The 21443-nt window shown below is 39.2% G+C and overlaps 1 protein-coding gene across 3 annotated transcripts in view; it reads right to left on the reverse strand.

The window, feature by feature from the left end:
* The window catches only part of SSBP2 (single stranded DNA binding protein 2), a 274434-nt gene that overhangs the window by 20868 nt on the left and 232123 nt on the right, over positions 1 to 21443 (reverse strand). For 2 of the 3 annotated variants that reach the window (XM_089693232.1, XM_089693230.1), the window contains exons 6-14: positions 20893 to 20952; positions 20738 to 20804; positions 16740 to 16810; positions 15182 to 15273; positions 13346 to 13394; positions 9720 to 9755; positions 7292 to 7346; positions 6131 to 6201; positions 1580 to 1658 (exon numbers count right to left, since the gene is read on the reverse strand). In XM_089693232.1, coding sequence (XP_089549358.1) covers positions 1580 to 1658; positions 6131 to 6201; positions 7292 to 7346; positions 9720 to 9755; positions 13346 to 13394; positions 15182 to 15273; positions 16740 to 16810; positions 20738 to 20804; positions 20893 to 20952 — 580 coding nt within the window. The remainder of the gene's footprint in view (positions 1 to 1579; positions 1659 to 6130; positions 6202 to 7291; positions 7347 to 9719; positions 9756 to 13345; positions 13395 to 15181; positions 15274 to 16739; positions 16811 to 20737; positions 20805 to 20892; positions 20953 to 21443) is intronic. The other variant, XM_089693231.1, reaches the window with a different exon arrangement.

A 21443-nucleotide genomic window follows, 5' to 3' on the forward strand; every position in this document is an offset into this window, starting at 1 on the left:
ACGCATGCGCACTGCTCTCAAGCAGAAGACTGTCTGCCACAGAAGGGAGGGCCGTGCGACAGCCGCATTTACACAGACCAGGGAGAATGCGCCGCAGTCAGGCATGCGCACTGCCCTCTGCTCTCAAGAAGAAGACTGTCTGCCATAGAAGGGAGGGCCACATTACACAGAGCAGGGAGGGCTGTTGGAGGGCCGTATTAAACAGACCCCCGGGCCGTAAATGGCCCGCGGGCCGGACTTTGGACATGCCTGCTCTATACGGTATGTTCATATATCATTAACATGGTTGTAAACCCTTATATATACCCAGTGAAGTGACTGGTCTCAGGTAATACACAGAGATGAAATAAATCCTCCCAGATAAGTTGTACCCATTTATCTATACAGTATTTCCCCTAAATCCATTCAAAGTGCAGAATTTACACAGGATCTCCAAGCTATGAAAATCAGGGGGTGGGGTGCTGAAGTTGCAACAGTGAGGAGAGCTCTGAGAACTGACTGGAGGGAAGGAACACACCCCCCTTCACACAGCACACAGGAACAGAGATGAGGCTGTCAATCACAAGCTGTGCCCTCCCCTGTCACCATTTTTCTCTTGGTGTCAGGAAAACTTGCTAGAAGTAACTCATGCTTACAGCAGAAGAAGGAGGCAGCAGAGAGAAATTACATTTAGTACTCTGTTGTGAGACAAGCACACAATATAGAGGATATATGCTTTGTCTATATTTCATGTCTGAGGTTCACAACCACTTTAAGTTTTCTACATACAGGTAGTTCCAAAGAGGCGTCTTGCACCTAAGTAAACAAATCTGGAATCATAATGTTCTACTTATTAACCTCCTTTCATCTTTATTACATACAAGTATAAAATAATGGTGACAGGTGTTAATTATGTAATTGATGACAATTAATTCAATACACAAAAGAGTTGATTTACTAAAACTGGAGAGTGCAAAATCTGGTGTAGCTCTGCTTAGAAGCTTCCAGCTTAATTGAAAAAGCTGAAGTTAGAAGCTGATTGGCTACCATGCAGAGCGGCACCAGATTTTTCACTCTCCAGTTTTAGTAAATCAACCAAAGTAACATTAAGACTAGGAGTCTAGGGATTAAAACACCTATACTATATATGGTAAAATATGGACACCCCTTCAAATTATTGGGCTCTGATTCATAAAGCCAAGACATGAATTAAAGAGTTTGATGTTGAGGATCTTGAGTAGCCTGCACAAAGCCCTGACCTCAGCTTTAATAAACAGATATGGGATGGATTGCTGATTGCCAGCTACATCTTCTTATCTCACATCAGTACCTGACTTTGGAAATGCTCTCTTGGCTGAAGTCCCAAAGCCACAATCCAACATCTTGTGGAAAGCCTGTTGAATGGGATGTTCAACAAGCTTGTATAGTTCATACTAAAACGTATCGACAATATCGATTAAATAAATGAAATCTCCCAAACACAAAAACATGTTTTAGTTACATGTTTTAGATATTCTGAAATGTCTTCACTCATTATGGGCTGATAAAAGAAACAAAATACAGCAAAATTACGTATCAATAAAGTTAATGAAAAACTTACCTAATGAGCCATTTATATGGTGCGGTTCCATTCCCCCTAATGCACTCATTGGACCATCTGATCCAGGGCCCATGGGAAACTAGTAAAAGAAAAGAATCGCAGGTAAATGCCATCATAAAGCCAGAGTCTGATGGATCAGTATGCTTACACGATTTTCATTCATGTAGCCTTGCTCAGGTTTAGCTACCTGAAATGCTCTTTTTTAATTAACTATTACTTAAATTACCTTACTAATCTGATAATATAACTAAATGGCTGTGCCATCTGCATTTATCTGCCATCTACCGGTGCGTCATAGACCGTTGACAATATATGGCAATGTAGAGTTATTTCAGTATGTTATTGTTGGTCATGGTAAATTAGATGCAGTTGTTGTGGGCACTTTCACTGTCGTGCCAAGTAATTTAAGAGATGAAAATGAAATCATGACATTCAAAAAAGAAATGGCACACTAAAAATGTAATTTACCATAGCACAAAGGGTAAGCCAGCCTAACCCAAAACTGAATATGCACATTAACTCAACCTCAAACGTTTAGTTAAGGGCCTGGAAAATCATAAATTACCACCATATTTTTCTTGTTCAAAAAATGTTTTCATTTTATGGGTCATCTTTATTTCATCTTGTTGCCGTTTTCCTTCAGACTATTCAAGCCACTTCCCTTGTATATGCACTTGTTACAGTGTCAGCTGCACATCACTTCTCTAGACCAGCTTTCTGACAGTGACAACAGTGGACCATTCCTGTGCAATATTTGTTAAGTATGGTGACTTGGAGTCTTCACCACTATTTCCTGGTGTCTGGGTAATCTGTCACATGACTGCCCACATTTTTAAAACATTACAAATCTTCACACCTAATTAACCACTTGCCTACAGGCACTTTTACCCCCTTCCTGCCCAGGCCAATTTTCAGCTTTCAGAGCTGTTGCAATCTGAATAGACAATTGCACGGTCATGCAGCATTGTACCCTATGAAATTTTTAGAATTGTTTTCACACAAATAGAGCTTTCTTTTGGTGGTAATCGACACTGGGTTTTTTTTTGCACTGTAAATGAAAAAAGAGCAAAAAATTTTGGAAAAAAAAAAAGATTTTCTTTGTTCCTATTATAAAATTTTGCAAACAGGTAATTTTTCTCCTTCAGTGATGTGCACTGATGAGGCTGCACTGATAGGCAGCACTGATGAGGCGGCACTGATGAGGCGGCACTGGTGGGCATTGATGAGGAGGCACTGATGATGCACTGATATGCAGCAATGATTGGCATTGATAGGCAGCACTGATGGGCACTGACTGGAGGCACTGATAGAGGGCACTGACTGGCAACACTGCTGGGCGGCACTGATAATCAGTTTTTTTAGTGCAGGTCTCCCCTATCACATTTGCTGGTTATAGGCAGTACTTTCCTCACGCTGTGACAGAGTGAGGAAAGTGCAGCCCATAACCGGCAACTGTATTTACATTGTGATCTATTGTGTCATTGGACACAGCTGATCACATGGTAAAAGGCCACTGTAATTGGCCTTTTACCTTATCACGTGATCAGCAGTGTCCCTGGGACACAACGTTCACCAACAGCGCTGGGTGTGCGCCGCTGAGGGCGCGCAGGGGGCGCGTTCTGGGAGGACGTCCATGGTCGCCCTCCCAGAACTGAACAACCACGTTGTAGCCATCTTTTGGCTATAGCGCAGTTAAAAAACACATACACTTTAAAGAGGGATTTCGCTCTAGAAAAAAAATTAAAACTTGAAAGCTAAAATTATTGTAGCAGTTGACTCTCAATAAACATGCACTTAACAGTCCAAGGATCCAGCGCTGTCCTCACCCAGATCGGTTCTTCACTGGTCTTTGGGTCCCCAGAGCTGCCATCTTGGATGTGGTAAGCTGGCTGTGACTTCCTGGTGCTTCATAGATGCTTCCCACCGTGCATGCGTGAGATATGCTACGCTTTTAGAATGGCCCCGAAGCCTTCTGGGGCTTGAGACATGTCCCAGGAGGTTGCGGGCAAGTAGAGTTGTTTGGGGGGGGGGGGGGAGTGGAACTCACCTTTATAGGTAAAGTCCTGCTTTAAAGGATAAGTTCATCATTGGGAACATGTTACATGTTCCACTTGTTTTAAGGGTGGAACGTGTAACATGCTCCCACTCTCACCAACTGTCACTTTTTGAAAAGAGCCTGTCCATGTTCTGTGAATGAATCAACTACAAGTACCGACATCCTTTCCAGCTGTCGGCTTCTCAATGAACTACCACAGCGCTGTTGACCACTGTGGTAGATCATTCCTGTCAGTGTGAAACTGCCTGCCCATATGATGTACGGGCAGACAGCTTACACTGGCACCATCAATTTGCTGATTTCTGGTGCAATGCTTTTGCTGCTCCTGCATCTATTTATTTTTTTTTAAAGGTGAACTTATCTTTTAACTTTTTGGTTCCATGTTCCTTATTAACAAAAAACAAATTAAAATGTATGCAAATTTTCTCCTATATCCCAAATGACAAATATTAGAATGTTAAATATTCTGCAGCATGATTAAAGGGGCACTCTTTACGTCTGGAGGAACATAAATTTAATCTCCGAACACGGAAAGGTTTCTTCACAGTCAGAGCTGTGAAAATGTGGAATAGACTCCCTCAAGAGTTGGTTCTGGCCAGCTCAGTGGACTGCTTTAAAAAGGCTTGGAGTCTTTCTTGGATACACAGAATATAACTGGATACTAACATTTTATAGGTAAAGTTGATCCAGAAAATATCCGATTGCCTCTCAGGGGATCAGGAAGGAATTTTTTCCCCTGCAGGAGCAAATTGGATCATACTTTGCTGGGGTTTTTTTTATCTTCCTCTGGATCAACTGTGGGTGTAAGATTATAACTTTTTTTTTTGTAATGGTTGAACTGGATGGACTTTTGTCTTTTTTCAGCCCGACTATGTAACTATATGTAACTATGATGGATATTGATAGCATTTCATATGAATTTAATTATACTTGGGATGTTCAAACATTTGGGTTACAGCTTACTCATACTTTACTTGTAGTTTGCAATACATGGTTATATGGAGCATAGTTACTGATATGTTGAAGTTTAAACTTTTTAAATTTAGTGACAGAGAAACATTTGTAATGTTTTAGAAAATTGGGAATTTTGTGCAATCATAAAATTACCTAGACTTCAGGGGAAATTCTACTTTTTGTATTCTGTCTGCAGCAACCAGAATTAAGATGCAATGTTTCTATTGTAGCACAGATAATGTTCTGGGCTGACACCATTCTCCAACGTTTATACATGATACTCCTGGTGAACAGACTTCAGTTTCACATTCTATTACTTATGATTACATGGGAGGGCTTGAAAATACTGTACTTGTATTAAACATTTGAAGGAGTTTCCACTTTGAGGAGATCATTGTGTACTGGTATGGGTTTCCATGCTTCGAAACCTTCCAACAAGCAGTTCTTACAGTTCAGATGGAGAACTTACAGATAGGCTTAAAAGACACCTGTGGGGAGAGTGCTGAGACTCCCATTGTTGAACTCTGTTTCTGAAAATGTTAGCTACCTGACTTTGATACACATTTCATACTTTCTGAGGTACATCCCTGGAACACTGCAATCTTCATGCTTGCTATGGATCACTTCTTGGCAATACACTGACTTGGAACCAATATGCATTTCAGGTATCCCAGCACTTCAATGGCTAATGGCTGTAATCCTATTATCCTAATAACTGACAAAGTTCTAAAGTGCAGATAATGACAGCCCTGGAGCTCTAGTATTTCTATCTTAAAGAGACTGTTACTAGGGTAGAGAGGGCTACCTGTTACAGGTATAAAGTGCAGGCACCTAGAGGCAAATCTCAGGCCGTTATATAGGCAAAGTTTCAGTACTACCTGAAAGTGCTGAGGTTTGTCTCTTCCTTTTTGCTTCCTACAACTGGGGCTACACAGCACAGTGATAAACCCCTCCCTCCCCCCCATGGTAGAGTCTCCAACTATAGCTTTCCATAGTAGTCACCATGGGAAAAGGGGGAATGACACAGTAATTACATTTAAATGGATTTTGACCATAGGAGCCTGAAGGTGTAAATGTTCAGCATTAAATGGATTTAGCCTTGTGCATGATTTGGTTTGCATTGATAACCCCAATCAACATCAACACTCACCTAACCTCCATACATGTGGTTATTATTATCAACTGCTCATGTCTTTCCAGGATTGCTACTTATAACTTCATACGCTGCAATGCATGTCCCAAGAGAACAACAAGGGGACATTTCATGAAATATCTGGTAGGTTCTTACATTCTGTCTAGGGCAATACAATAAGGCTGGCCAGACATTATATAATTTTCCTATAGATTTACCAAAACCATCCAATATAAGCTCACACTTTAACATTTAAATTTGTATGCAATCAAGCAGGCCCTTGCACTACATAGTTGAAGGTAAATCTAAAGGAAATTGAATAAGGAAAAATTGTATACTGTATGGCTAGCATTAAAGGCTAATCAATAATATGCTGACTAGGTGACCCCCTTCTGTAACCAGTCCTTACATTAGGTCTGTTGGCGCCAGGAGGTACTGCATTCATTAATGTGTACATATTGTCTCCAGAGTTTGTAGAATCTGAAACATAAGTAAACATATGACATTTAATAATCTTACACCTTAAAGCAAGGTTTCATTTATTCATTATATTAAGAATCTGCCAAATGCAAATAAAATATTACAAATAATGCAAATAACGCAAGTAACGTTTATCTAGCCAGCATCTTCGTATTATGTTTAGCATTTTATTCTTTTTTAAATCAAATGGTCACATATGAAAGGTTGTCAAAAGATATGCATGTTTTTATTGCAACTGAATGTGAAACATGGATGACCATTTACGTGAACCATATGTTTAAAGGTAGTAATCAGGCCTAGGATTGGACACCACATAATGCCTGCATTACATTCACTAGCCAAGTTTTGCTTTGTTACTGGAGCTAACTTCCCCAACTGCAGGACCAAGTCTCAACAACTGCCCAATGTCTTTTGGTGGCCAACAAAGGCCGCTTATTTTGGTCCATTGGCAGCTGGCGGGATTTAGCCCATTACTCAGGGAAGACAGGCCCTGGCAGTGAAATTAAATTTGATTAAAGTGAGATCTTCATAAAAACATGAAACGGTCACCTTTAGAAAAGGAGGAGAGGGGAAAAGCAAAGACTATGCTGTGCAGTGTAGTCTACAAACCTGTGTTTATAAATACTGGTTATAAATAAAGAATAATTTTTAAGAGCAAAGGAAATATTTGATCTATATTTAAAAGTATAATTGCCAGAAATAGCACATTAGTTTCCCTCTGTTTTTATATATCTTCAATGTGGTTTTGCTGCTGGTGTAGAGGGGGAAAATTTAGGTGTTTCCATAGCAGGTGGGTAGCTGCTTGCATTGCTTTTCTATCACAAAATTGACGGGAACAGGCAATGGGGTGGATTTACTAAAACTGGAGAGTGCCAAATCTTGTGCAGCTGTGCATAGAGTCCAATCAGCTTCCAGGTTTTTTTGTCAATGCTTAATTGAACAAGCTGAAGTAAGAAGCTTATTGGCTATCGTGCACAGCTGAACCAGGATTTTGCACTCTAAAGCTTTAGAAAATCAACCCCAATATCTTTTCTCTGCTTTTTTACATTAGGTCAGCTGTATTTAACACAGGTAGATGTAGTAACTGTACCTGCAGGGCTGGGCATAATAGGTGTGCCAGGAGGACCACCACCACCAGGAGGACCCTGCAGTGAAGAAGACACAAGACAAGTCAGTGCCTGCAGTTATATGTAATACAGAAAAATACAAGACATATTTATTGGGAATAAACAGACTGAATACTTATACTGCTTGAGTTGAAGATGGCTGGTACTAATGTTTATCTAATGCCAAAATGCATAGAGTAGGGAAGGCTTAAACCCCTGTCAGTTTTTATTTTCCTGTCTATGGCTTATTGCTGAGAAATCCCTTCAGCTTGTGTCCTGTAGCCACAACAGTAAGTTTTGTCTAAAGTATGGAAAATCACAGCAGCCAAAGTCCCCACTGGAAAAATTTCCCTCTATTTTTGTTCTGGTGACACACCGCAACTTGGATTTTCACTTCATTTTTAGTCCTGGTATCAATAGTTACTTGGACAAATAGATTGAGCAAATCTCCTTGGTCAGCACACAGACAGCAATAAAAACCTGTCAGATTCAAAACGTTCACCATGCTATCCACAGCTAAACGAAAAAAAAAAATGTAGTTTTTGGTATCCTTTAAGCCTTGTTTGGCAGAGCATTATTATGGTTTTTATTTGGGCAAACTTAAAGTACCCTTGTTCTTTGTCCAAGCAGAGTAAGACTAAGTTTACATATGTGCCGGTTGGGAATGTGTGACTAACCATGTGTGTTCCCGACCTGAACAAAAATGTGCTGCTCGTTAGCAGCCCCACAGGGGGGTATCAGTCATTCTTAATTACACTAGCACCCAAGTGTGTTTTCATCTGTGCATTTTGATTTTTTTAAACAAGTCGGGGACTTCTCTCTCTGTGTTTCTCATGGGTACAGCAGCTCATTCAAATGAATGGGCTGTTGTATCCACAATGCACGCATGCAAACACACACATATGTGAACACAGGCTAAAGTTATATGTTCACTACACAGTGACCCCGCAAGCTGCTATTGCCCTTTGCTCTGTTCCAACAAGGAAGACGTTAAAATGCTGCATGCCAACAAAAGCCCAGGTGTAGACAAATAAAAGCAGCTTCAGCCCTGTTTCATCCAGGTCACGCCAATGACGCATTTCGCCCCGTCTACAGTGCTTATTAGTAAGCCCTATGGTTGGGCCAAAACAAGCCAGTGTTGTGGCCTGGATGAAGCCACTGTTACTTGTGTACACTTGGGCTTTTGGTGGCATGCAGCGTTTGGACATTCTTGCTTAGTGTGTACATTGAGCTGGGATGGGCTCTTTTCATCCAAGCACCCTTTTAGTGCGAGTCACTAAAGATAATAAGATTGGGGACCTGAAGCGGCACCTAAAGTCTTTTTGTTTTATTCTCTCCTCCATGCATTTGGTGGCAAGAGCAGGGAAAACATTCAAGGATTGGCAGAAAATAAGTCACTCCCCTTTCTCTTACATGGCATTGATGGTGCTTACTGAATCCCCATTCAGGCACCCAGCTCTATGACATGGGGACAAGGAAAGAGTCCTTAGCCCTGTGTAAGCACCAAGACACGTCCTGGACATTACAAAGGGCTGCCTCTCCTCACTCCAAGTGGATGAATGGACCAGCTTTGAGAGATAAGTGGGGCAGCTGTTAAAGTGAACCTGTCGCTTTGCCCTGCTTAAAAGCATGTTGAAAGACTTGGCATAGGGAGACATGATACACTATTAGGTTAGGGCTTAAAATGCTTTCGGAAAACCTCTTACATTATAAAAAACCCTTTACTCATCTAGAAAACTATTTTGCTATTTACTTCATAAAACAGTGAAAAGTGTGTATGCCTTCATTTTTTTAAACCAATGATAAATATGCACTTTGGAAACAAATACATGAGACCCAGAAAAAGCCATGCTTTCAGCCTGCCCAAGGTTCATGAATGCCCCTTTTGTCTGTTTCTTCAAATATTTTCTCTACTGCTAGAATCTTAGTTTGGATTTTTCATGTTTTACCTTGTGACTTCACATTACTTAGTGTGATGAAAACAGATTTAAAATGTATACAAGTGGAAGCAATGATCCTATGGGCATAAAAATGTATGGTTTGTTTTTAAGGATTATGTGCCAGTACATTTACTGGTTCCAATAAACTGACCACATTAGACTCTTCAGATTCTGAATACCTCATTGCTGCAAATGATTCTGAAGTACCTTTTAACAGTCACACTTATTGCGGTGGATGGTATTATGTAGCTAAGCCTGGCTCTCCCTGCATCTGTGCACAGATTGGTAACGGTTCTTCAAACGAATATCAACATATGCATATTAAACGACAGACAAAACAGCCGAACATGGCTCAGATGTTCACTGTGCACACAATACACAAGGGCTCCTCTTAACATCTGGATAAGTATTTCTTTGACTAAATAAAATGTAACATCAATTCCAATGAGCAAACAGCACCAGATGAACTTACTACATAATTCCCAGGAGATGCAGATGAGTAAGGTATCTGAAAGCAAATAAAAATCAAAGTTACTCTTTTATTACTCAGAGACAACATCTATCGATTGGTTTCCTTTTTGTATAATGTTGTTTGCAAGACATATTCTTCATGTTAGCCAGATTAGTTCAGTGTGTAGTGCACAAATATTAAATGCTCATTGGCTTAAAGTGTATAGTAGTGAGAGTAGCTGCCTTTATACCAGGGAAGGACTGTGTCGGAAGACATGTCCAGAAAAGAAAGAAGATTAAAAAAACACTTAAGAATGAAGAAAAAAGGTTTGTACCCACTGAAGATCTTCCGTCACTTTCCGTCCTGGGGAAGTGAAGAGAAGTTTCCCAGATGAGGACAAAGCAATAAAACGTTTGTAACTTTGCTACCAAAAACAAATTAAAGAACAAATAAAAAAAGATTTTTGACTGGAGTTGATCTAGTAATTCACTATAAAGGGACTAATGTAGGGAAAGTGAGAGTCACTACAGAGAATTTTGCCCACGTGGCTGCATTTCACTGCCAGTGATTGCAAAAGACGTCTTTCTGTAACCTGTCTCTGTCCAGACAAGATTAACAACAAAAGGGGTTTTATAGGAGCTGGGTGTGCTTAGAGACACAACCTAATTAGATCTTATGCTGCCAAATATGTTTTATTTTTGCTGGTGTCAAGTGCTTACAGGTAAAGTTAAGTTGGCCATAGATGGGGAGAATTTCGAACGAAAATGCTTAGGAGAAGAATTTTCTTTGTTTTTCTAATCATTAATGGGTCAAATCGATATTCATTTTCAACTGCAGTGCTGTGAAAATTTAAAGGACTAGAATGGAAAATTTTTCATGAACAAATTTCTAATAGTGTATTTGGTTTTTGCTTGGTAAAGTCCATTGATTAAAAAATCAGATATTAACCACTTCCCGGCCAGCCTATAGCAGTTTTACTGCAACAGGGTGGCCGCTCTGTGCAAAATCACGTAAATATATGTGATTTTGCATTTACGGGTAGGGGGTGCACGTGCTGCCCTACCCGTGCTGTCATTGGATCCTGAAGATGTAAATCACTGGGTCCTGGCCAGCAATTCATGGCCAGGACTTGGTGATCGGTGGAGCAGCTGACAGGGGAGAGATCTGTGACTGTAAACATCACAGATCTCTCTACTGTCAGCAAAGACGTGCTGCTTTTTATCTCTCTGCAAAGCAGGGAGATAAAATCAAGCACATCAACAAGTAAAACATAACATAGTACACTTTAATCACACTACCTATCAGACAGTTAACCCTTTGATCACCCCAGATGTTAACCCTTCCTGCCCAGTGTCATTAGCACAGTGTCGGTGCTCTTTATTATCATTGATCACTGTATTAATGTTACTGGAGATGTCAGTGGTAGTTAGTCAGTTCCCACCTAGTGTCAGAATGCTCACGACAGTCCCACAATAAGTCGCTGATTGCCGCCATTAATAGTATAATAATTAAAAAAAAAAAAATTCCATCATATATACCGCCATTTGTAGATGCTATAACTTTCAAACAAACCAAATTAATATACACTTATTGGGCTTTTTTTTTTTTTTACCAAAAGACATATAGCAGAATAAATTATGTCTTAAATTTATAAAGAAATTTTTTTTAAATAGGATATGTTTTATAGCAAAACGTAAATATTGTTTTTTTTCAGTTTTTTTTCATTTAGAACACAAAAAAACCCAGCTATGATCAAATACCAGCAAAAGAAAGCTCTATTTGTACACAAATTAAATTTATATCATTTTTGTTTCAGTGTATCATGACCGTGCAATTGTCAGTTAAAGTAGCGCAGCGCCGTATAGCAAAAAATGGCCTGAACAGGAAGGGAGGTAAATCTTCCAGAGGGCAAGTGGTTATAAACAAAAATAGTTTTTTGAACAACATTCACATGTTCTGAGAATTTCTATACAAATTTGCCTAAGGTTTTTAGTAACAAGTTTACTTTGAAATTCTATACATCTAGGGCCAGCTTAAATCAGTAAATTGTAAATAGTAGCCAGTAACCATTGCAACTAGATTGTGCACTGAATTTACTTTTAATCTAGGTATTTGTCTAATTTAGAAATGAATAGAATTTTTATTGTTTAAGTAAAATCACAGTCAAAAATATACAATGCAAATAGGGGTACAAACACACAAGAGTGGACAAAACCATGGCCTGTTTCTGATTGATGAGAAATAGCATCAATTCAAATACTTTGTCAAAGTATTTGTTTAATTAAGATGTTTTTCACCATGCTTCAGGATAGAATGCAACCTCATGTGCAATACAACTTTGCTGTTTAAAAACTACATAGGATGGTAGACTGGGAACACTTAAAGTGATATTAAAAGGGTCTTTTTTTGCTAAAATCAAGGAGATTTTACCTACCTGCTCTGTGCAGCAATGTTGCACAGAGCGGTTCCTTGCTTCTTCTTTGGCAGTCCACTGCTAGTGCTGTCCACTCCTCCTTCCGAGTGCCTCCACAGCAAGCCATGTGCTATGGAGGCACCTGTGTGCAGGTGCTCCTGAGCAGGGCTCTGTGTGTGTCGGGCAGCGTTGGATCAGTGACAGGATTCCAGGGTGTAGGGATGGGGAGGCTAGAACAGGTAGTGGGGTGTTTTTTACCTTAATGCAGAGAATGCATTATGGTAAAAAAACAAAACAAAACTTTTGAGCTTAGAATCACTTTAAACATAATTGTAGACCTGAATTAAGGGCCATTTAGAATATACCAGTACTAGCAGCCACACAAATTTAGAATGTCAGAATGAAAATAGATACATAAAGCAGGTAAGGTGTATCCCTGTGTGACTTTACATTCTAATTATTATATTAAAAGTGAACCTGAATTTAAAAAAAAAAAAAAAAAAAAAGAGAAGATCTGCTATCCTATACAGAACATATAGAAATATTAATTGCAACCTTTCAGTAGACTGAAAGATTCACCCTTCGCCTTGAATTTCTCCTGAAATATAGAGGTGCAATTCTGGGCAAGAAACCTGTATGCCTACAGCCTCATAGTTGTATATCTGAGGTGTAGGATCATCAACCTACCTCTACCTGATCGTTTAACAAGATTTTGGGCAAGGGGATGTTTGGTGACATCACCAATGTGCTGTTCACAATTTTCCTTGCTGGAGAGAAAGTTGTGAGCAAGAATCTCCCTGCTTCTGCTTCATTTATTATATGGATCTGTGCTTTCTGAACCTCTCGTACTGCTTACTGATAATTACTCCACCAGTTATCACATCACCAGCCATCTGACAGGAGAAAGCACAGCTTCCTCTACCAAGAGGGCACCTCAGAACAGAGAAAGTGTGGAGCAAGCCTTGGTACGTCTGTATTGGAATTCGATCATCTGTAGGGAGCCCAATGATTATACTGATAACTAGATCTTTGTCCTCTACTTTCCTTTTCTAACACAGCTTCCAGAGTTCAAGCTCTCTTTAACAGAGATGTACCTTCTTAAAGCAAATGAAGCAGATAGGTCTACTGTAGAATCTACAAGAGGCAATGCAATCACCACATTCAGATCATTACCAAGACTAAAAAAAACAGCACTGGCAGTATCAATGTTTAATAAGAGAACAGGTATCCTTACTGAATTTGCATTGCCAGGGTTGGGCCACGGTCTTCCACCTCCAGGTCCCCTAAGAAACAAATGAAGAAGAATACATCTCTCAGTCTTCAGACACATCAGGTCATATATGGAACCAAAGTCTGCTCAATTCCCACATCATAAAAACGCCTCATTCCCAAGGTAAATTATCTGCTGGGCATACATTACGTTTAATATCCTGTCCCATCATGTCATTCTAGAGGCAATTCATCAAGTACAGACATGCGTATGATTCCTGCCGCACTCCTCTTCAACTACGAGCTCATTCATGACAGCAGAAAATTAACCTTTTGTGCTTTATTCCAGCAATACAACCTAGCTCTGGCACCATTCCTGGATTTCAAGTGTCAAATTCAAAGTGTGAAGATAGCAAACTTTCAGCAGCATTGTTGTATCAAAATTATTATACGATTTCATTACCACAAAGAAAAGTTATCATTATTGCTGCATATGACAAAAATCAGCAGTTTAAGGAGTCAGGCTATCCAAAACAGGTATTTCAGTTCTTGGCAGATGCCGGTACATCAAAGAACCCCTGGCTTTTTAATGCTAAGACGTTAATAAAGCAAAAGGAGTAAGACTGGGGGGAGAAAGGTTTGTAAAGCTGGGAACTACAGTGGGGAGATCATCTTACTGGTGTCCTCACCAATATTTTAACAATAATTAAATGTATAAAAAAAAAAAAGATGCCGTGAGTTGATGAGGTTAAAACTATTTTCTCAGGCACTGTGGTAATATAGTGGTCGATTTACTAAAGGCAAACAGACTGTGCACTTTGCAAGTGCAGTTACTCTAAAGCTTTGTATATGAGGGGGAGCACTGCTGACTTCCATCATCCAATTATATGCAAGTAAAAATGCGGTTTTTTAAATTTTCCATGCATGCGATTGGTTATTCTTTGTAAAGAGAAGCAGAATGCAACTGCACTTGCAAAGTGCGCAGTCTGTTTGCCTTTAGTAAATCAACCTTGGTAGGAGCTCCAAGACCACACACAGGAGTCATACAGCCTGCAAGGGTGCTGAGATCTTCATTGCTATCACTCTCCCTGATAACCGTTTTAGTTTATATTATAAAGAACTCTTTATTGCAGCATGAGGAGTGACACTATTAAGCTAGTCATGCAATCTAATTGTACAGTCTCTACACAAGGAAAGAGAAAATAGGGGCGCCAAACTAAGTGCAGCATTTTTAGTAATTTATTGCAACGTTAAAACTATTAGCAACTCACTAGACGCAAGTTGATAAAAGGCATGTCACCATCGTACGGGGTCCTGAAGGATCCAGGACAGTGAGTCTGGATGGTGGCTGAGAGCAGGTCCCACCATGCGGATGCCCAGACTCGCTGTGCTGCATACCGGCTCCTGGATCCTTCAGGACCCCGTACGATGGTGACATGCCTTTTACCAACTTATGTCTAGGGAGCTGCTAATAATTTTAACCCTGCAATAAATTACTAATAATGCTGCACTTAGTTTGGCGCCCCTATTTTCTCTTTCCCTGCTTACAGAGTCCAGCTTTACTCTAAGGGTGCTACCGCTGATGCTGCCATTTATTGCCCACTGCCCCCCCGTGAACAACCACAGCCTGTCCAACAAGCCTTCTCCCCTTATTTTTCCTGGCTATAAGTTGGACTTTATTTATGGACTTGCTATTGAACTTTTTATTGGGCTTTTAAGTTACTTTGGCTACACCCCTCCAGCGCCAAAATACCTATACTTTTTTTCTACACAACCTCCTTTACATTACCACAACTATGTAATGTTAAAATATATAATCAGAATGCCAGTAAGGTCATGAGTATTTGAGGTCATCACTCACATGTTCATTCCAGGCATCCCTGGACCACCAAGAGCATTGAGTGGTGGTCGCATTCCTCCTCCGTAGCTCTGTAATGATAACCAAGGGTCAGACTACCACAAAACAAAACCAAAGAGGAAAGGAGAAACAAAGGAGAGTACATTAATGACAACCCAGGAATTGTCATCTGGACAGTGGCTGAATATACAGAATATACAGAAAGTAAAGACACTGTGTCACATATTGAAAATAGCTGAGGATGCAGAACTCTGATGCTTAATATATTACATTATACTATATTATGTCTGAGATATTGAAATAGAACTAGAATCCTAGTCTGGTCAAAATTGAAGCCTAGTGTGGCAGTGTGATACAGCCTTTTAAAGAAGCAAATGCTAGAACAAGAATTTTGCTTGCTACCGTACATCAAGGTTCTTTTATCATATACTGTATACATAAGTATCATTAAATGAGTTAATAATATGAATTGGCCCCTTGGCAGTAAGGCGCAGTATTCCCTCATAATGCCCACTTTATGTCAACAAAGCAAGTGCTACAGTCTGTCATTTTCCTTACTGCTCTTGAAATTTGTGAGTGCAGGAAAGAGAGAAAATTTTGTACAAATGGTTTCTTCTTGGCTAAACCTTTGGCTACTTTAACACTGATCTGCTGCAAAAATGCATATGTGGTTTTGTTGCATTCTTACCGTGCGTTTGATGCGTTTTTTTAAGGACATTAACAACTGCACCAAAAACGCTTCTCAGGTGTGTTTTGAGGCGTTTTCCATTGATTTCAATGGGAAGAGGCGTGTTTGGTGCGTTTTTTTTTTTTACTGAATAAACCTGCTCCAAAAATGCTGCAAGTAGGTTTTTTCCACTGGAACTGAAGCACAAACGCCCCAGTGTGAAAACATACATACACATACATAAGGAAGCATTTTTCATGAGCTTTTCGAGCGCTTTTTTTTTTTTTTAAACACAAAAACGCTTCAAAAACTCCTCAGTGTGAAAGCAGCCTTTTTATATCCTGGACTGCTACAACAGTTTAAATTGGTACTACTCCTGGAATCACTTAAGATAGCTCAGATCAATATTATAAATGGCAGTAGACATATATGGTATTATGAACATAAATACGTACATGTCACTATCCGTACCTTACACAAAGAAAAACACCATGCTAATAACTTTGGATGAATGGGGGAGGCATGCCTAAAGTTGGTCATCTAAATGCAAATATTTCAAGCAAAGTTTGGCTTACAGCTGGCCATACACTGTTAGCTTTTTTTTCATTCAGCAGGCGAACAAATGAAATGGATGGAGGAATCTCCCCCACTGGGACACTGTATTCTGATAGCTGCTCATGCTGCTATCAGAATACAATGATCAATGACTGCAGCTGCTGATCAAGGAAAACATGTCCCTTCCACAGAAGTCAATCAAATGCTCAACTTCTGTCAAGCGGGGATGGCCAAACACTGATCAAAATATAGCCAGTCCCTGCTGAACAGGACAAATTTCAATCAGAGTATAGCCAGCTTTACTTAAAAGTGGTTAGTTACTACTGAACAGACACTTACCTGTGGACCAAGAGGAACCATTCCCCTGGGGCCGCTCATTCTCTGCATTGGCCCAGCCATGTTTGGATGACCTAAAGAAAAAAAAAAAAAGTAAAATAAAATTACACACACTTACACACACACACACACACATATATATATAAAATATTCCATGGTTTTACATTACTCAGCACATCTTCAAAACTAACCTAAGTGGTCACTGACAGTTTGACTCCCTCATTTTCAACGCACTTCAAGCAACTCAAGGTTCCAAAGCCCAAGACTTAAATACCAATCACAAGAGAACTATACTCAGAAATTGGAGAATACCTGTAAATATCTCTGCTCTTTTATTGCCACTTTGTAGAAAATTTCCAGGGTGCTGATTGTGGATGAGATTGTAGCCTTCAATTTACAGAGGCCTAAAGTATCTTAATAATTCTAAGATGTTATTTGCTAGTTTATTGATCACTGGTTTTCTATTCAGGAAAGTTTTTGTTGCGAAGAGATGCTGTGTTGTTTGCATGCGCATTGTATTTGTTTGTGGTATTATGCACCTATAAAGTCCGCTAACAAAGACACACAGATTTTTGCTCCTAAAAAGTACTGCTGCCATTGTGACTGGCATTGACAGCTTTTATATATAGATAAAGATAAAATACTGAATCATTAGAGACAGGCTTCCTGTGGTTAAATGCTGACATTTATATTTGTGAATTGAACAAGTTCAAGCAAAACATTTTAACACATGTAAAATAATGCTTCTTTGTGAATTGACGCCAACATCCTTTTTTCCCTTAGTGGTAAAAAGCATCATCTTGTAGAAGTACAATACAAGACTCTAAAGCTAACACTGTGGCAGGATGCTGCATGTAGTCAGAAGCTCTAAATTCTGTAAATAACTGCTCAAAATGGTCAGTTATTTTATATAATATAATATTAATCTGATAATAATTTAGGAAAATGTTACCCTAATTAACAAACTGCTCTCAAGCTCTAATGGCTTGGAATACATTAAAATGATATGGGTTGTGATGATAATAATAATAATAGTAGCAATATACTCTGTTTTATATAGCGCCTTTAAATATAGTTTCTCAAAGACAAGAGAGCAAAAAGACAGGAAATATATAGGAGAACACAAAAGAAAAAAAGGACAATTAAGTAAGCTTGTCTAAACAAAAAAGTTTTAGATTTGATTTGAATGAGTTTAGAGAAGATGACTCTCTGATGTCCTTTAGAAGTGAATTCCAGATTTTTGGGGCAAGGCAGGAGAAGGCTCTGTCTGCCATCGAGTGTAGGTGAGTAGGGAGGACACATAGAAGACCAGAATTTGAGGAGTGGAGGTTATGAGGGGGGAGTAAGTTGATAAATGTTTAGACTGATAATGGGATGCCAAGCCATAAAGAGTCTTATATGTGAGCAAGATGGGTAAGCCAGTACAAATACACCAGGATAGGGGTAATATGGTCACTTGTACCAGACCTAGTCAGGATTCTTGCTTGAGAATTTTGTCCATATTCTAGAAGGCTAACACAACCATAACTGGCGGTTTTACCCAAGCAACAGCATTTTGTAGTAAACAGATTGGTAGAATGTACAAAATATAGTAGTATTGTACAATATAGAAGCAGTATATGATCATTAAAGCTGAACTCCAGGTATGGCTATTTTGGCATAGTAACATTGATCCAGTTTGGACCAATGTAAGTACAGTGTGCATGTGCCATACCTGGCCGATCCATGTGGAAGTCAACAATCACTATAACAGGCATGACAGTGATTGCCACTGGCTTCCAATATCCTTGCCAAGCATCTGCCCAGCTGCTTAGTAATCACAGAAAGTCACTTGTTTGCCATTTGCTCAAGGTGGTGTTTGCATGAGGTGAAGAGTGTGACATCACCGCCCCACCTCATCCAATCAGACAACCCTTTGCATTTATTAAGAAAATTTTTTTCTCTAAATAGTGCCCATGCTGAGTGAGTGACTCTGTATTCACTAATCAGCAGGGCAGATGCTCACCACGGGACCTAGAGATGCCTACTACAGTGATTTCCAGCTTCTATGGGGATTAGACCAGTATTGCACAAGCATACTTATATTGGTCCAAACTGGTAACTATGCGAAAATAAACCTAACCTGGAGTTCAGCCTTAAAGTATCAATGGTATAAATATATATGTAAATGTGTACCTAACAAAAACGTACTCACAGGAATTACAGACTAAAGAAGAGGAAAGAAAAAGTAGAAAGACAGAAAAACCGAGAAACAGTGGCTGAGAAAGAAGCACCTCAATAAATTTCCCAAGAATTCCCATGTAATAGGATCTCAAGGGATGTACTAGGAAGCGACTATTATGAATTCATTTTGTTCGCTACAAGGCAGACAATACAAGATAGCCCTCGGACTGTACATAAGAAAGACTGGAAAGACCAGATGGGATAAGTGCTAAAATTGTATATAACAGAGCCTGGGCCTTCAGATTCTTTCAAATTGAAGGAGAACTCTATTTTTTTTTTACTGCTGCCCTTCCTTTACTGTGTATTGCCAAGTGGAGTAAAAGAGAACTCAGAATGACCAAGCAGTATGTAATCTTATTCTAAAGCAGCTCACAGCTGCACTGTGCGCAACACTACTTTCTGCAGCTTTGAAGTTATGGAATACTGTGGAAATGGCAAAAATGGTTACTGGGAGTTAAACATGTATTTGTTTAAATTTTCCTGAACCGCCATATAATGACAATTAGCAGTTAAATTATTTTTAAAAAACATCATGTCCTTTTTACACCTGTGTGTCAGAACACATTTACACATTTGTGTTATACTGCACAACACCACAGGCAAAATGTTTTTTTTTAGTGCAGTAATAAAAAAAAAAAAATTAACATTACAGGGCCCCACAAGAATGAAAGTAAGTGGGTAATGTAGATGAATTTCACTTTTAGAAACAGCCCACATTTAACCCCTTTTAGCCCTCAATCAGTTTATTAAATGTTACCCAAGACAATGCTCAGTGCTGGGGGATGCATTTTGGAAGCCATCAGGAGATACTTTGTGCTGCTGCCTCTATATCCTGGTAATCAACGACTAAGCATTTGGGAACCAACCAGACTGATTCCCATTCATGTCATCACTATGTCAACTATGACATAGGGATCACATGTAGGCTGGAGGCTCCCCAGATAGATAGGCCTTCAGCCTGCAGATGAACACTGCCATCTTCAGGCTCGGGTGAGATTTGCGATGCCATTTATTTAATAGTGTATTTGTCAGGTACAATTGCATTATTAAAATGAATACATGGTTTAAATAAGTAAATAAAAGCCTTAAAACATAAACAATGTTTGGGTATGAAATTATTCAGTTGTTTTAAAGTTAACTAACGCATGCTGGTTCTGCTAGATTTAGCCTGGCATCTAGGCATCAATTACTGATGCTCAAGAAAGGGTTAAATCTAAGCAGAATAGCAGGAGAAAATGGGCCTCAGCGCATAAAAACCTAATGCAAAAACATAAGTTGAAGATGTACTGCATGTGAATGCATGCACACACAGTTGTGAATGGGTCCCAGCTCATCCTTTATACACAGCAGCCTTGTAACAGTTAGTGGATGCATCACCTTGGATCGTGATGACGCAGCACAGCAATAACTGAATGGCAGCGTGACTCACATACTGCACAGAAAACAAAGACTGGAGACCAGGAGCCACTCAAAATACTCATCAAATCAATTCACTTCTAGTTTACAGTCAGAAAAATGCTACTGTCAAATACCATTACCTTTTATGGAAATGATTTGTTAAATACTATACAAAAATCAATATTCATTGCCTGTTGTTGTAATAGAGGTTAAACACTTGATATTATGTTTAGCCTTGAATCTCCGCATAAGCAGAGTAGATTAGCCTGATGGTCTGGTTAATAAAACGCATCAGCCAACTCCAGCTGATAATTGCAACTAATTAAAAATATTGCAAATAATATATACAGTAATTATAGCAAGCGGTTACATCTCATCACCTTGCTGTCTTGAAGGGTCCATCCCACTGGGAAGTAACGTCTGGCTTCCAGGAACACCCCCAAGTCCCTGGACAATAGAATATGCTTGTTACACAAAGCAGTTATTTCAAATACAGCCTCTGTTATAGTCTTTAGGGAATTTAAATAAGAGTTACCTGATTAGGTATTCTTAAGGGGGGCCGTGGACCGCCTGGATAACGAGGAGACATGAAAGGCTAAAAAAGAAAGAAAGAAAAGGTTTAGAACAATTGTGAAATTACACTATGCTTCTCCTTTTGTTAAGGCATACTGTACTTATAATTGCTATCCAATGAAAGCATCTGTTTTGGATCTTGACTGTAAAGTTTCTACATAGGTTAAACCATTCAGATTCTCCATTTCATTACATAACCTACCCTTACATTATGGTGTTGGATCCTATTAACAATCATATTTTTCATGGATAGTGTTATCAATGTAAAAAATGGATCTCTGTGATGAGGGACCCAAGTATCAACATATTTTCTGATGAGTGCTTTTCAACAAAAAAGAAAGATAATAAAAATCTGGGTAAATATATTCACTTACAGGCCTGACAGGTAAAACAACATGTAACCAGAATTAGGATTCTCCTTTTGAAGATGTCTATTTGCTTACACATCCCAGCACATATGGTCTTAAAGTGGACCTACATTCTCAATACAAGTGCTCTTTTTAAGTGATAATA

This window comes from Staurois parvus, unplaced genomic scaffold (genome assembly GCF_062004578.1).
Source record: "Staurois parvus isolate SC_StPar_1 unplaced genomic scaffold, SC_StPar_1.0 ptg000618l, whole genome shotgun sequence".
NCBI classification, from domain to species: domain Eukaryota; kingdom Metazoa; phylum Chordata; class Amphibia; order Anura; family Ranidae; genus Staurois; species Staurois parvus.